This window comes from Falco rusticolus, chromosome 1, assembly GCF_015220075.1.
Source record: "Falco rusticolus isolate bFalRus1 chromosome 1, bFalRus1.pri, whole genome shotgun sequence".
NCBI lineage: Eukaryota > Metazoa > Chordata > Aves > Falconiformes > Falconidae > Falco > Falco rusticolus.
In genome coordinates, this window is record NC_051187.1 from 17,483,131 (window position 1) to 17,500,699 (window position 17,569).

The 17,569-nt window shown below is 39.0% G+C and overlaps 1 protein-coding gene across 2 annotated transcripts; it reads right to left on the reverse strand.

Moving 5' to 3' along the window:
• Positions 1–745: 745 nt before the first annotated feature.
• On the reverse strand, positions 746–17,569 carry RPS6KB1 (ribosomal protein S6 kinase B1). Of its 2 annotated transcripts, none has more exons than XM_037371726.1 (15): positions 17,330–17,569; positions 14,101–14,150; positions 12,909–13,029; positions 12,478–12,546; positions 11,904–12,051; positions 11,204–11,261; positions 10,086–10,186; positions 9,087–9,177; positions 8,792–8,882; positions 8,377–8,484; positions 8,013–8,075; positions 7,102–7,179; positions 5,338–5,445; positions 4,623–4,735; positions 746–4,062 (listed from the first exon to the last, which is right to left on the reverse strand). In XM_037371726.1, the coding sequence occupies exons 1-15, from the start codon at positions 17,399–17,401 to the stop codon at positions 3,825–3,827; spliced, it is 1,509 nt and encodes a 502-aa protein (XP_037227623.1). In that variant the 5' UTR covers positions 17,402–17,569; the 3' UTR covers positions 746–3,824. The 2 variants fall into 2 exon arrangements, with proteins under 2 accessions (XP_037227623.1, XP_037227631.1); XM_037371734.1 differs by lacking the exon at positions 17,330–17,569 and adding an exon at positions 17,307–17,327.

Consider the following 17,569-nt stretch of genomic DNA (forward strand, 5'->3'; position numbering starts at 1 on the left):
TCCTTTTAAGTTCTAAGCATAATTCCTCCTCCCTCCCTTTCCCTTTAAAGCTGTCATGAAAGACAACGATTTAGATGCACAGTTGTACTTAGGGCCTACCTACTTCCTAAAATAAAATTTTAAAAAAATAGGTCACTTGGATTAGCATATGTTTAAATTTGCATTTAGTTGCTATTCACATCCGTCTTATTCAGCAGTTGAATATATTTAGTTCCAGTAAACTGTGAAAGATGAAAAACAGAATGGGGATTACCTTTATTTCTACTAAGGCAGCTCAGGTCTGTTTCTTGACAGCAGCTACAAAGCCAAATTAATCTAGAAGAGAACGATCTGTACACGTTCATGCATAGGAACTGTATACAGTGTACCATCAAGGATCTGCAGGAAGAATATTTAAGTAATTTGCCTTGTTCTTAGTAGCTTCTCTTCCTTTACCCCTTAGGGAAAGGATGTCCCTGTAAACTGGGGGAAGCAAAGGAAAAGGCAACTCTCCTGCTGTAGAGAGAGAATTTTTAAAAAACACCAAATCCCAAGCATCTGTCCTAAGAACAGTAGCAGTCTCCCTCAGTGTTTGATGCACTTTTTGATTAACAGTAAGAGCAGGTTGGGAGTTATTACAAAGAGAACAGACCCAAAGTAAACATCCGCTGTATAATCAGAGTGGACTCATATTAAATGTTCTCCAGCAGTTCAGCTTTTAAATAGCAAAACCCAAAAAAAAGGGATATTCAAAAGAACAATTGACTCATTTATTTTTATCTTTTTATTATGAGCTAATACCAGGATGACATTCAAATGTCAGATGGCACAATTAAGACAGTCTTGGTAGGAATTATTCCAGCATTCCCAAAATTACAATTTAGTACACGAATGGCATCAAATGTATGCATCACTCCCACAGAGAAAAATTATGAAATTCTGAATATCTTATACCAGAATAGTTTCTGCATCAAATGGGAAAAGAAAAACTGCTGGTAACACAGCTGACCTATAAACCTTTTGTGATAATGACCTGCAGAACAAAATATTCCCCTATTTAACATCTAGTAAAAAAAAATATGACTTTTGTTCAAGTTTAATACTTTTATATGGTTAGCCACAACAGGTATTAACCTCAGTTTTACTATATTTTTGTAATGCTACAAAAATCCTATAAAATCAAATTATAGTGAATTTTTCAGTGATTATAATTAAAAAAGCGCAGCTTGTACAAAATAAAAAAAATAAGATTCTATACTCTAATGAAAAATTTAAGACATTTTTAAATGAACGAAAGAAAGCACTTGTTAAGCTCTCCAATATTCAATGCATTCTGCACTTATCTGAAATAGCCAGACAGGAGCTAGATCTCCACTCCCCTTAGTTCACGACTAGTAATTTTGACACTATTATATATATATATAGAGGATCTATGTCTGATATTTTTACAAATAAATACAGGATAAACCATATTGCATAGTGTGTGCTTGCTGTCCGAGTCACACTCCAAAAGTTTCACAGTTATGGTAGGGAATTAAACTTATAATCTATGGGATGAAACAATGACAGTACATGAAATTTACTTTTAAAACAAATGATTTCTATTTGTAATGAGCAGTGAACTCAGACAAACAACTCTTGCCATTCTTGCCAGCCATATTAAACCAATTCTACTGGACAATTAAATCCAGCCAACCAAAAAGCAACTATTAGCTGTAACTAGGACCAAGAGAGATCTGCCTCCCAAGAAAAAAAAAATAATTTAAAAAAACTAAGTTCCTTTTTACCCAGTAAACATGTTAGGAAACCTATGTTAACAAGTGGCACAGAGAGGCACAGCTTGAAGTGCTGCGTATTTGCAAATATGCATAAGACAAACACATGAGCACTTGGATTTCGGTTTCACAACATGTCACCCGTGGCCACATTACCAGATGAAAAATGGCAATCTTCCGGTACGATTTGTGTCACTATAAGGTAACTTGCTTTTCCTTATAAATCTAAAAAATGAAGTTTCCCAACAAAAGTCTTATCAGGAAGAAAAATAACATACTAATTTTGCTCAGTCATAACCATCTTTTTTGTTGGTTCATTGTTACTATCAACAAGGTATTGATGAATCCTTCTGACTTGCAAATTTTAAAAAAGAGCACTCTGATTGGATTCAACATGGTTAGAGTTTTATGGCTTGGATCCTATGGCTCAAAAAGATTCAGTATACACAGAGTAAGCAGAATCTATAAAATAATCCCTACTATTGTGAAACACTAGAAGTAGACTTTGCACAGTTTGACTAAAGATAATGCAACGTGTGGCAGGCAAAAAGTGACAGGACTTGTATGCAGTTGCATGATCATATACACACACACGCACACACCATACACACTCTAACTAGTGTAAAGCTCTGCAGATATTAACCCTTTCACCAGCTATGTTCATGGAAATGCTTTCTTTAAGGCAGGAAGTATTTTAAGTAAGGTAAAGTTACCTTTATTTTATTCTTTGTACCTGTAAGTCATTTGTACAGATTGTGACAATTTCAAAAACATAAATAGTGTCCTTAGAACATGTTTCCTAAATTAAGTTGCTAAAGTTCTGACCCACTGTGGAAGACATTCACTGAAAGGCCATTTAACACTTTTCTCATACAATCAGCAAACTTATTGCCCCAGCATCGAAAAAAATGTTACTAAATTTAGAAATGTATAATGGCAGGGAACTCCCATAAGCAAAGTATGTAAAAAAAAAAAAATAATAATCCTCAAATTCTTACCCACTGGTTACAAAAAGTTTTATCACCTTATACTATGTAGAATTCGTGTATGTTTCCTGTGGTACTTCCTATATGTTTCTAGTGACCTTGTATGCCGATGCACTTTTTCCTGATCTTTTATATGGGTAAGAATCTGAACGTCTTCAGCTGTCTCCGTCTAAGGACTAGTGTATACAAAAGTGATGTCTCCCAGTGAAATGTCTGCTGAGGACAAGGATGAAATAAGCAGGACATGTACGTGAGCCCATGGCTTCCAGTTAAGCCTAGAACATAGCAGCATTGCCGTTTGATTAGATCCGTTTGTCTTTGCAGGAACAGGTATTTCAGCTGGGTAAGCAAGTGAAACCGTTCTCTCCCACCCCACATTGCCAAGCTGGTAACTGAGTGATTTGCTTATTGATTTGTTCTTTCATGAGGAGAAGAATCAGAACTAGAGCCTTTACTTTCTTCACAGCAACCAATTATTCTGCGGTTTTAATTTTGGGATACTTTCCATAATGAGCTGAATCAAAAAGTCTATTTGAAAAATATATTTTTTTTATATATATATAAAAAACTCATTATGTTTTGAATGTGAAATACCAATTAATTTTATCTTTCATCTTTGATTCCACCCCATTGTAGGAAACAGCTTAACCAAGCTTGCATGCTAATCATTCCTCAGCCGCAAGCATAGAGGCATTTCGTACTTTGCCTAGTGAAAGGGCTAACCCTCCTGGACACATTCACAACTAGACCAGTGATTCTGAAGCAACATCCTGACCCTTAATACTGTCAGTTTCAAGCTATCAAGCTGAAAAATCCTTGATAAGGTGAGAAGATGTCACTGCGAATCAGTTAGATGATGTGCCTAGAGTTCTGCAATACCATTTTCTAAAGTTTTTTTATGCACCATTGATTGACAGAAAAAAATCTGTTTTTCTTTGCTTTCCAAGTCGCTCTGTGCAATGACTGACTCTTTGATACTGTCACTTTTTAAAAGTAAACCATACAAGCCCTCATATTTCAACTTCAAGGGGGCTTATGTCCGCTCTTTGTTTTCCACCTTCAAAGGCTTAAAAAAATTGTGTTGTCATAGATTCATGCGCAAGTGCTCTGGTCGTTTGGAAATCATGGGAAAAGCTTGTTTTTTATATGGCCCAGAGTTTGGTTGCCGGATTGGAAGTGGTGCAGAGGCCTCTCCACAGACTGTCACATCCATTTGTTCTATTCCGCTTGTCTCCATTGGATATTCCACAGGTGTCTGAGTATTTGATGCGCTGGCAGAAGCACCTCTTCCCCAGAATTCCCCAGGGGAAAACTTTACAGGGCTTTAAAACAAGAAATACAAAAATCAGAGATGAAGATACACACAGCACCAAGGTATGTCCTTTACTCTGCAGGAAGCTGAACTCAAATGCCTATTGAGAAGCATTTGTAATTCTTCCTTCCACTTCCAGAAGTCTGAGAAAGTTTCCATGTCTAGCTTCTACAACAGTCTCTTGTAAAGTAAAATTCTCTCATGTGAGCAGTGAGAATCTACGTCTAGATGATTGCAGGAGGAATTTTCTGTACTAACATGATTCTTTAGCGGCACATAAGTACTTAGGATCTTCTGAAAGAGTTCTAGAGCAATGGTCTACCAAAGTCACCAGCCTGTGAGGCTGTATCAGCACTGAACAGCAAGCAAATTAGTACTTCTTGTGCTGCCAAACACCACGGATTTGTCTCTAATAACAGTAAAACAGGATCAATGCTGCACTTCTAATGAAGTGATGGGCTTACTGAGAAGTAATGCCACGTTTTTTATTTCTAGTGCAGATCTATTTCAACTACTTGCCAAAAAGTGTAATACACAAAAAAAAGAAAAGAAAAAAAAAATCAAAGATACCTGACTGGCGTCCTAGGGCTACCTATGAATCTGCGAGGTGATCGAATTTTTGGTTCAAAAGAAAATTTCTCTTTTACGCTTTCAAGTACAGATGGAGCCACATACGTAAAACCCTGCAAAACAGGAATGAATGCACTGTAACTTACAGGCAAGATTTATGTTGATGATCACTTCTGCAGTTATGATAAGCATGAAATAGTAAATGAGAATTACAAAAAGGAGAATTAAATGTAGATATATAAACTTCTACTCACTGCTTGAAGCAAACAGCAGGACTTCAGGGAGTTCCTCACCCAGGTGCCTGCACACCCCAGATACCTCTGCCCAGATCAGATTCCCACAGGCATACTCAATGTAATTAATTTTGATCTATAGAACCGACATTGTCCTCTCTGCATGAGTATGAAAGCAATCACATGTCCATGGTTCACAATGGAACTACGAATTAGAATGCTGACATTTCAGAAAGCAAGCAACATTTGTTGGTTGGTTTATCTATAAAAAGAAAATGTCAGCAACAATCAAACAAAGTATTTTCAAAGCCCTTAAAAATTTCAGACCTGCTGCAGAACATGTGTTTAAAATTAAAGAGTTTGCTTCAAGCATCAGGTGTTAAAGATTCCCTAGAAATAATTTACCTGAAATGCCCTACTGTTTCCAATTAACACAACATACCTCTCTACAGTCATTACACACTCTTCCCTGGCTCACTTACCAGAAAGACCTGGTTGGCACTTTCACTGAGAGTAGAGTCATCTGGGCTATCAACAGGTGTCTGACGTGTAAACTTTGAATCAAACTGGCTCACATCCTCTTCAGATTGCTTTGCAAAAACAAAATGATTAAGGGTTTATATTACAGATATCAACCAAATGGCTTAGCGGTGATCAGTGTAGCCTCTGGATGGAGTTCATTCCATAGGTTTTTGGCAGAGCTCTGCTGTAGTAAAACCCTGGAGTGGTGTCGGAATCCTGTCGCTGCCAGTGGGAGGTCACTATGGGCACTGACACTGAGAAATAAAGGCAAGGGGGAGGGGCAAAAATTATGGATCAAAAAGGAACACAAATTAAAAAGATGCCTTTAAAAAAAAATCTCAAATTACAAACAAAATCTTTTAGAAATACAATGCCAGCTTCTTGCAAGTTTAGCAACCAGTATAGAACAGTTGCAACTACTAGCTTTTGGCAGCCTCTCCAGATAATTTCATCCTGGTTTTGCACATAGAGAAGTGATTACACTATGAGGGATAGGTGACAGCTCTGGAGTAAGTGACTATGGAGAGTATTTATAATTCAGCCAAAGAACAACAGACATAATTCCAAGATCCTTTCTCTCATTCCTACGAAAAGGCAGTATGTATTCTGCAGGCCTTCCTGCAACCATGGAAGCATGTTTTCAAAAACCATCTGGTTTGTACACATAACTTTCATAAAACTTGCTAATAGCAGAAGAACCCAAAACTATCTTCAGATAATTCATTTGGAAATATCAGTCTTGTGTCATTCTGAATTTCATTCAAAACTGTGAGGAAAAAAGGGTCTGGAGCCCCCAAGCTGTAGTATGCTCAACATTAGTGATGCCCAAGTCAGTTTAAAGTGAGATTTTTAATAGTCAGGATCTATCAGGGTGGCAGTACCCACTGCTGCTGTAGCCCACTGTATCCAGGGTGGGGTGGGTGGAGAAAGACAGACACCCCACACCATCAAAATATAACATAGGATAATAGAAGCATATTCATCACATCACTGGTTTGAGGTAAGCTTTAATTACTGCCTATAATAGACAAGATGCATTGTAACTATTAATAAGCAAACATACAAAATGCTTAATTAGGTGATTTCATTTACTTTTGCCTAGCAACTATTTATCATCTTAGTTTCATCCAAGTACGGGCTTGCTGTATAATGTTTAGAAACAGGACTTCAGAGAGAACTGCACTTGCAAGTTTGTTTAACCTACAGATTAGAAGCAGGAGGAATTAAAACTGCAGCAGAACCTTCTTCCTCCAGAAGACTTAACAGAAGGACGAATTAGCTTCTAGCCGATTTTTGCCACCTTCTCACATTAAAAAAGCAAGATCCTATTCCAGTGATGGATGAGCACCATGACCACAGAGTAATACGACAAAACAGCATGCTCATGACAGCCAGTATTTCATACTGTGTGAAGACTTTAAACAGTTGGGGTTTTTTTAATGTTGATACAGCTTAGTTCTCAGGAAAAAAAAAAAAAAAAAAAGGAAAAAAATCAGTCTGCACCAGGCAGTATATCTGGCAGATCAGGTGGCAGATCTGCCATCTCTAATTTGACAAGAGTGGATCTGAGAACCAGTAACATCAGTTGAACTGTTTTGAAGTACCAGAAAACCATGGCCCTCCAGTTTGTAAGAGTGAACATTTCTAAGTTTTAGATTCCGCATTGTTTTAAGACCTTTCCTAAAGGCATACGAGTAATATCTCACAGCACTCTGAGTACATACCAATAAGGGTTTAAAAGGAGGTTCCACCTTTCGTGCCAACAGCTCATCCCAGTTAATGTGTCTGAAGAACGGGTGAGCCTACAAGAGTCAGCAATAGCACAGAGTCATGATCCGCCTTTTGGATATAAATCACAGCAATTTAAGAATGAGGCATGTTCTTTTCAGACCATCTCTGTGGTGTCTTTCTTTCCAAAATCACATATGGGTCTAGTATAATATATTCTCTAGCACTACATCAGAGAAGCTGGAAGAGCTGAAAATTGATACCATACCTCCAAGTCAGACAACATACATCCCTATCATGTTTTCCTTGAAAGTATTAGAAAAACCAAGTTTACATGCAAAATACCTCTACATTTTTCAACTTTAACTCAGATATCTAAAAATAATGACAAAGCACTGTATTAATGACAAATTATCAGAATTGGGTAATAAGAAGGACTCTCTAACACATTATTAATCTCGTCACAAAAAAAAAAAATCAAGCTGGAAGCACAGGAACTAAGCCTCTGCCTTAACTTTTCACTGCGCAACACTGAGTGCAAACTAACAACACTGTTCCCTTGAAAGAGCTGCACTAAATCCAAGGGCTGGCAGTTATTTTGTCGGACTGCTAGAGTATCATTGCCTTTAGATAGTTGCCTGTACAATTAGCATTGTGCAACTGCAGAAAAGATCCACTGGAAGACAAGAGTTAAAGAATAAAAAGTAATTTTCAAATCTCAAATTATCAAATAGGTCGACAGCTGCTTTTGTGAAGCTTTAAAGCATTCAAATTTGCATCAGCTGTCACATGTGGCTGCCTTTTCACTCGTTACACTTCAACAGATATACTCTCCTTCCCTGATGCACCCTCAAAGCTGTTTTATTTTCAATGCACTAATACAAGAATTCTTGAGTTCCAAAGTTACCTGAACTTCTCCAGCATCTCCAGGACCAGCTCCTAGACGTGAGGCAGCATTTCTTTTTAGCAGCTTAATGAGAAATAACATCCAAAAGAGCAAAATTAGTTATGCCGTTATGACTAGCCTAGTTCTGACATGAATCATCATTTGAATGAATACCATGCAGAATGATTACAGAACAATTAGAAAAACTGCACTAACATTAGAAAACAATTGTATTTGCAAGGAAAAGCACCTTCTGTACCACACAAAACAAGGCTGGCTGACTTCGTAATAAGTCCAGACTTGGACTGAATAGCCATAGTGGTACCACTGTAATATTTCTGTTTTCTACATACGCACGTAGTACTGACATTCATTAAAATTCTACCTTTTTAAGCAGATCTCTGGCTTCTTGTGTGAGGTAGGGAGGCAAGTTGAGTTTACACTTGAGAATCTTGTCGATTGTTTTCTTTCTGTTCTCCCCAGTGAAAGGAGGCTAGAAAGCACCATTGTAACGGGAGGAAAAATGGGACTCATTCAGATCTTTTATTTGTGTACACAGAACTCACTTCAGTATTTTATAAAGCAGATAAAATTACTGCAAATGGGACTTTCAAATAAGTGTTTGGATGAGAGCATCTCACGACTGTAGCCAACATAAGTATAGCTGTAGTTTAGTTATTTCTTACTTGCAATCTGTATATATACAAATACATACGTATTTATACATGCATCTGAATTAGAATACAGGTAACTACAAAATCTATAAAGAGAAATACATGCAATTATAACTGTGCACCTACTGCTCCAGTCAGCATGTCATACATTAATGCCCCCAAACTCCACCAGTCCACAGCACGATTATGCCCACTCCTCATCAAGATTTCAGGGGCCCTATAATCAGAAAAATTGAAAATACAAAAGTATTTTAACAAGCTTAATAACTAATTCTGACTACTAGTTTCCAAACAAAACCACATTTATCAAGTAAAATTTCCCTAAGTGACTGAACATATGGACCATTAGTTGAAAAAGGCAAAATTTAGCCATTACCCCCCAGACCAGAGTAATACTTTTCTATTTCATCATGCAGCTCACATGTATTCAATTGTTCCACAGAATGTGTGTGTGACTGTTCCATCGTGAATAGATTCTTTACATAATCCGAAGTCAGTCAATTTTACATGACCTGAAATTAAATATATAAAATTTAAGACTTGCCAGAATTCTGACATTTGTATAAGTAACATTAAAAAATAGGAATTTTTAACATGAATATGTAATAACTCTGAACCACTTCCAGATACCTTCACTTGTCTGACAAAGCAATACAGCTATAAAACAGAATGAGGTAATCACACTTACAGATAAAACCTCTGCATTATACCTGCATAACAAAGTGCTTATTCACATATAGACAAAAGTATTTAAATATAAAGATTGTGGAGCATCATTCAGACAAGAAGGCAGGCTATCAAATTTTACCGCTTGCTTCAGAGTTCAGGTAACAACCTTCAACAAATTGTAACGTGCCCTGAATAATTCAGTACAAAGACCTAGACTAAGTAAGTTGTTTAAGATAGCATGAAAATACTGGATGGTACAGATTGTCAGACTCAATCAGTGTCATATGGGCAACGTAAAAACGCATTCAGGAATAGCTACTACTGACAGGTAAAGCGTCAACAGCTCAGTCAGTCATTTCAGCTACGGATGAATTGGCACCCTACCTAAACTGCCCTTCCTAACAAATGTCTTCAGTCAGCCCCACTGACTAAAATGTCACCGACAGTACACTGAAGACACAGATCTTTATGCACTTTACAATGACCAGCAGAAGAAAAAGTCCAGAGCTGCAGAAATAGCAGGTCAACCATTAAAAAAAAGTCTGTGTGTACACACGGAGCCTGCTGTGGCCTATTAAAGCCCAAGAAGCTGTATTTAAGGGCAGGCAATTAGTTTTGGCAATTCTTCAGTTATACCAGGAGTGATAACAAACATGCCATTGTTCTAAGGAAATTCATGTAAGAGAAGTGTTGTGACCTTTGAAGAACTGTTTTCAAATGACTGGCAACGCAACTGTTACTATATTTCTACCTTGGTGATTAAGCATGATGTTTTCTGGCTTCAGATCACGGTAGATGATTCCTTTTTGATGCAAATGCCCCAGTGCCATTGAGATTTCTGCCAAGTAAAAGCTGAAAGGAAACATATGCCACAAAATTAGACATATCCAATCATGCAAAGCATCTTAAGCACTAAGACTATTATGTACATAGCAACAGTTCCTTGAAAGTATCATTAGAAGTGTATGAGAGAATAAATGAGAGAAACAACGATGCCTTTGAGGTTGGTTTGCCAAAAGGCACACAGACTCCACACTGAACTAAAATTACGCCATTAGCATTAGGTTTTCCTGTTCAGTAGCTGTTTTGCGAATATATTTGGAAGAATCTGAATCTACCAGTTAGTGGTTAAAATATGCTTCAATCTGTACTACCACGTCTGGATGGCAAAATTGAAGAAGGGAGAAAAAAAAAAAAAAAAAAAAAAAAAGGAAGCTAAGAAGGTAACCAGCAGCACCCAGAATGCTATCTGTGGAACAGTATTACAGCCCCATATGGGCATCAAAGCTTTCCTAAGGCACTATCGGGATGCACTGTGGGAAGATACGACTGTATTCACTTGTGTGAAGCTTAATCAATAAGGGATAATTTCAAGCTGTTTATATGTAAAATATCACTACTCAGAAGGCTTTTTCTCTTTCATTAGCTTAATTGCTTTTATCACTTCACAGATTTGATCATTAGAATACAGTCATCACAGTGACTTGGAAATTCTGTAACTGGCTGGTCAAATTGTGCGTGGACCAATAACAAAAAACCCCCCACCAAAACCTGCATTTACAGCAAGTCTTTCACAGTCTTGTCTTCAACACCTAAACCACCTCCTCTACCACAGCCCTATGGATTATAGCCTCACTCAGCAACCAGCAATGGACCGTCTTCTGTAGTTAGACTGGAATTACACCAGCACAAACTGGCAAGAATGGAACACATACATCTTCCCAAAACCCAGTTAACTGCTTTTTTCACTGGACTGGGAAATGAATGAGTAGTTATATGTAGTTTTTCAAGTCAGAGCTTACAGTTTAAGCACTTGGAAAAAAAAACCCATACCTGAAACTATTAATTTACCAAAATAGTTTCACTTACCAAGCTGTGTCTTCCATAAATATCCCTTCTCTCTCTAACTGCATAAATAGTTCTCCTCCTGTCATAAGAAAAATGAGGTTATACTCTATTAAAGTATCACTTTTAGTCAGTCAAACTCCCATTTTCTAGAAAAACTATAAGCAACAGGTATTCTGCTCTACAAAAAGTCGTTTCACAAAAAACAGCTGAGAACTTATTCCTCTAGCAAACTAAAGAAATGGCAGAAAAATCAAAAGAAATTAAAAAAAAAATCAAAAGAATTGCTCAAACAGCAGCATTTCTGTCCCTGTTTCTGCTGTTGTTATAGCTTGAGCAAATTGCTCCTAACCTGCATTTGTTTCCCTGTCTGTGAAATAAAGATAATACTTCCCTGTTTCACAGAGACCCTGCAAGGACTAAAACCTCAGGTACTCCTACACAGATTCTAAGACTAACATACAGGAATTAAAAGCCCGATGGAAGAAAGGTATTAAAAACCCTCCTCTCCTGTACTGTCATGAAAAGTAACTATTTTATGCTTCATTCATCTTTATTGTATTGAATTAGAAGGTTTGTGTATGTTATTCTATGTATTTTTACTAATCCATTTTACATTTTTAAGGTACCATCCCAATAGCTGCGTGGCCTTTTAGACTGAGAAATCCAAATTCTCAATTATATAAGATACCAAGAAGCAGTTAACAGAATTTCACATACTGACCACTGAGATACTCAAGGATGAGGTAGAGTTTTCCACCGGTCTGAAAGGCATAAATTAAGTCTACAATGAAGGGATGTTTCACTTCCTCCAGTATATTCCGCTCTGCTTTTGTGTGAGCTGTATCCTTTGCGTTCCTTACAATCATTGCCTACAAAAAGCAGAGATACGTGAGCACAAGAACATGCTAAACAACACAGGTTTTTATATTTAGTTCAATCCTGAGTTTACTAAACCACAACACTATGTATGAGTCAGCAACAGCATAAAAAAGAAAATTTCTCCACATACATAACGTGAGAGTCTTTTTGTGGAAGTTTAAGTCTTTATTTCACAGAATTACACAGTAATTTAGGTTGGAAGGGACATCCTTACCTATTTAAACTAGCTGCTAAGAACACCACAGACAGAAAAATTTAAAGTTAAATTCTAATTCCAACCGTACCTGTTGGGGTTTTTTTTTAGGTATCAGGTTTATTTTTAGGTATATTAAGTAATTAGGTAATTGTAAAAGCTAAATGGAGGGATAGATTTTTTTTAGATTTAGATAGCAGTGAAATGTGAACGTTTAGGTTACCTTTTTAAGAACTTTCATGGCAAATATTTTCCCGGTGTTTGCTCCAGTTACTTTTCGTACTTGAAACACCTATACAACACCGATACAAAAGCAGTCACATATTGCAACCACATTAACCACTGTAAATTAAAAAAACAACGTTCTGCAAAAGAGAAATGTGATCCCTACAAACTGCAACGCTGCCTGAAGGAGAAGAGCTAGTGACCTGAACCAGAACCAGTTTGGGACATTTCTACTGCCACCAGCCGGTGCGGCTCTGCCGGTCACCAGGCTCCCACGACACCAGCCCTAGCAGCCCTGAGGTTACCTTCTGGTAGAACAAACTTTTCAGAAAACAGGACGGGAAGATTAGACCTTGCCAAAGGCAGCGAGTGAGAGCTTTAACTGCCTTCAGTATAATGGATTTACTTCCGTAGAAAAGAGTTCCTTACCTTTCCATAGCCACCTTTGCCAAGTACGCGCAGTAACTCAAAGCACTCTGGTCGGATCTTTTCTGGACCTCTGTTTACACTAGTCTCTGAAATCTCAAATTTTTCACAATGTTCCATGCCACTGGATAAAACCAAAACAAGCATATAAGACTACCTGACACTCAAAAACAATCAAATGAAAGTAAGCAAGCAAATTACTTTCTGAAAAGCATACAGTATATCTGACATAACTGAATGACTGCTTTGGACATTTGGAGAATTCCCAGCACCAGAAATTTTACTTAGGTGTGTTGCAGTAAGTTGCAACTTGCACAGAAAAGACTGCCTGCAAATTTTGGGGGGTTATACTATCAAGATTTCCCTCAAATTCCTTCATTTTAATGCACAATAAATCCCTGTATTACACCAGAATTAAGTTTAAAAGACTAAAGCCTCAAACTGACTTAAGATATTCCTACAAGACCTCAAGCAAAGGCAAGGGTATAAGGCGTGTTGAAGTTTCAGATCACATTCAGCAGCCCCAACAGTCACAGTAAGACTTCTGTAACACAAATATTTTGCAGAGAAAGCTGTAACAAGAAAGTCTCACAACTCTAAACATGCCACAAAAGATGACTGATTCAAAATTTAATGATGCATCTAAATTATGCTACAGTTCTGCAAAAGACTTAACAGATTGATCCTCTTCAATGTAACTGAACTGTTTTAACTATCACTGCTTTCTTCTCACAACATGGTATGCTGAAACAAACTGGAAATCTATAAATGAAGCAATGCCAAACGTAGCCATCTCCTGAACATCAAATCAGAATTTCTGAATTCTCATCTGCTACAGACTGTTATGCAAATCTGCAACTGGAGCCTTTATAAAAAGAACAGAACGTACAATGTGCTGCAGACAGGGCATGAGATTCATATTACAAATACTATTCAAGTACAAGAGATATATTAGGAGAAACAAGGATTAAAAGACAAACAGCAAGTTTTGCCAGAGTTTTTTTTATTATTATTATTATTTTACTTCAAGATACAATTCACAAATTTTAATGTGAAGAAATAGTGAAACGACTAGAAACAACTCAAAATTGAACAAGAATGACAAAATTTTCTATTTAACTTAACAATGTAAGAAAATTAGAAGTCACATGTAGCTCGCATGAATGATACAGAACATTTTCTAGCAGCAACTTACAGGTCATATTGGCCAACTCCTCCATGGTCCATGCTCTCACTTAATTGACCCTGAGGATGGGAGGGGTAGAAGGAAGATTAATTATAACGGAAGAAAAAAAGAAGTGTTCAAAGTAAATGGACTGATGTGTTTTACAACTTCTTAAATTATACAGATATAAAAATAATTTTATATAGAATTAGTTTATAGTATATAATTAAATAAATCTAAAGGTCAGGAATAATAAGTTATCAGCAGAAGACAAAGAAATCTGCAAAATTCTGTGCAAGACCTGCAATACTTCCACATATCTCAAACAGGGACACAGAGAACCAACCACCTTCACCCAGCCGCATTGTTATTCAACCACTTCAGTATTAGAGGTAACAGTTTCACAGACACAAATTTTGAATTTGAAAAATGTTAAGGTACTGCATTTACAGTTGCTCTTACAAAATCCTCATTTAATACTATGCAAATTGGAACGTAAAGATTATGTGAATAGATGAACTGGGATTCATATGTACTAGAACCAAATAATCTACTGGGAAGTTTTTATTATTCTATTGGTAATCTTTACTCTGATGTTAAATACCTTTTCTGGCCAATAATCATTCAGATAGATTAACGCAAGCAAATATTACTGAAGAAGGTTCAAGCTCTTCAGCATCAGAACTAGTCATCATTAAAGAATGTAGTTAATTCTGAAGAGGTATTTTCTTCAGAGGATTTTCAACTTGATCCCTTATGCAAGATAATACTTCACTGTGATTGTGGCTCTACAAGGCCAAAGAAGTGCAAACCAAGCAGACAGCTGGAATGAATACAAATAGAATTGAATGGGCATGCTTCTAACAAGCTTTAGGTTATACCTTAACATTTTTATTTTTAAAAATATGTACATAAAATAACAACTGCAAATTAATGAGAAACAGCCCAGAACCTACAGACTGAATACCCATCTACTGAGTGACGTGTGAAATTCAGAGAAACAGAACAAAAAAACCCCCCAAAACACACGAGATCTGCAAAAAGCAGACCACGCCAAGGAGTGCATTTTCAAATATTATGTAAGTAAAAAAACTAACCAAAGAAAATCAGAAACTTTCAATAGCTTCCAAACCATTTAAAGTTTACAGAGGCTGCTTTATTTTGGTCAGCGATCTAGAGCGGAATTTAACTGCTGGTTCCAGCTACGGTTCCAGCTACTAGCACCACAAGCAATTATGGAGTCTAAAAGTTCAAGTTTGTTTCCAGCTGAGAGAGTTCCTACCTCATGTCCTCTCGATAACATTTATTAGAGAAATCCAGCCTATTGACATCTGTTTCACAATAAAACCCACTAAAGCTACCCTTGACCCTACCATTAGATGCCAACAAACCAATTAAAAAAAAAATATTCAACAAACACTGAAAATAAACACCCATCATGTTCATAGAGCAACTTCTCAAGTTACCCAATGGTTCTGGCAAAGCTGACACATGCTTTTCTTGCCCTTCTGAACTATGGTTTTTATTTTCAGTATTAACTTGAACAAAATTCACAATAGACACTGTTCTGCTATTTTAAGGATTTTTTCTCATTTCACAAAACCAAGAAACGCAATGCTGATCTGGCTGGGAGGCGATCAGTCCTTCAGTCCATGCACACTGTTTCATTTATTACAAACACAAAAATGAAGGCTGCTTTTTTAATCATAATAATTAGTGCAAACAAGCACATGGCTTATGAGCAAACACTCCATTGAAACAATTTTTCAGATTTTCTAGAATGGCCACGGCTATTCAAAACTCCAACTGCTCTGCTCTTGCTACTATTAGGCTTATAGCTTCCAGGAGGCATCAGGGGCCAGCACCACAGAGATCAGACAAGACAGTTCTGATCCTTCTAAAACACGCACAATGCCTACAGAGATAACTGTCCGTGAAACATTTTTCCCCTTCCATGATCCTGACACTTCCCCTTCTTTCCTGCTCCTATGTTCCCTGCTTTTCAGTTCCATTTTGATTTCAAGTCCATTCACACCCTCCTTTACCTGTTTGCCAAAAGGCACCTGAGAACCAGATGAGGTTGCCAACGTGCCTTCAAGTCCACAGCTGCATGATTAAAAACAGTCACTGCCATTTTTTACAACCCACAATAACTAATGAACTTCTAAAACTGTTCCCTGAGATTGAATTATTGGAACACGGCAGAGCACAAATCCAACTTTCTTGCCACCCCGCTTCGGATCTGTTCTTGGCAGCATTAACAGAGTGATGCAAGTGACATTTTTTTAAGCCAAGTACTTTATTGATTATTGAGGTGACAGTGCTTTTTCCTGCGGAATGAGAAATGGCCAAGCCTTCGGCTGTCAAAGAATGTCTCTACAACTTATACGTAGCATGGGGATCCCAACCGTGATGCATAGTATCTGGTTATCTCCAAGACTTCAAGACCGACATTAGTATTTAAATAGCAAAAAATAAATGTGGTAGCGATTTAAGCAACAGTAAATATTTAATAAGCAAGAGTATCAAAAACAAATAGCACTAGAAAAATGTGAACAGGGATCTTTTAACAAGATTCCTCCAAAGCCTGAACTGGATCTAGATGAGCACTGCAAAACGACAGACTACAGGCTGCAGGGGGAAGCCTTTGGGAAGCAGAGATGGGAGAGGCACGGACAGGCGCCCAACGCAGCACGGTGAAACTTTGCTTTTAATTTTGGCGCTAGAGCAACGACATTATGCAGTGCCAGAAAGCAAGCCCTTCTGCACCGACGTTACAACATGTGACAATTAAAAAAAATAATAAAAAAAAGAGACACACACACACAGAGAAAAAAAAACACCCCACCGCTGCGGCACTTGGCTGGGAAACCCACCGCACAACTTCCACGGGAGGGGGCTCCCGGAGCGCGGCGACCCCGCCGGCGGCGCGATCCGCGCCCGCCCGCCAGGCGGCCCTGCCCGCACCCGCAGCCGCCACGGCAGCCCCCGGGCGCGGTGGAGGCCGCCGGGCGCCCCAGGCCTGGCCGGGCCGGGCGCAGGCCCCGCCGCCCCCCCCCGGGCAGGGCGCGGCCGCCTCACCTGCGCGGCCCGGGCCGGCAGCCGGCCCCGCGCTCCGCCTCGCCCGGCCTCCCGCGCGGCCCCGGCCCGGCCCGCCCCCGCCGGCAGGGCGCCCGCCGGCCGCTCCCGCCCCTCACGCCTGCCCCTGGCGCCGCCGCTCCGCTCCCGCCCCGCACCGGCTCGGGCTGCCGCCTCTCACCCCCTCCTCCAGCTCCTCGTCCGAAGCCGCCTCCTCAGGCTGGTCCAGGTCGATGTCGAACACGCCCGCCATAGCGCGGGTGCGAGCCGCGGCGCCGCCGCCCCTCCCTGGCTGCGCTGGCTGCACGGGGCTCGGGCCGCCTCATGGGCCCGCACCCCCCAACTCCACCACGGCCGCCATCACCGGCTGCCCGGCCCCAGCGCGCCTGCGCCCCCGCCCCGACTCCGGCCGCCGCGCAGG

What these genes read in the sequence shown, in the direction of transcription:
- RPS6KB1 (XM_037371726.1), bottom strand. Translation starts at nt 17,401, where the DNA reads ATGGCGGGCGTGTTCGACATCGACCTGGACCAGCCTGAGGAGGCGGCT. An exon ending in CCAGAGATCTGCTTAAAAAG is followed by an intron (nt 8,076 to 8,376) that starts GTAGAATTTTAA and finishes TTTCTCATTAAG; the next exon opens with CTGCTAAAAAGAAATGCTGC. An exon ending in GAGATGCTGGAGAAGTTCAG is followed by an intron (nt 7,180 to 8,012) that starts GTAACTTTGGAA and finishes TGACTCTTGTAG; the next exon opens with GCTCACCCGTTCTTCAGACA.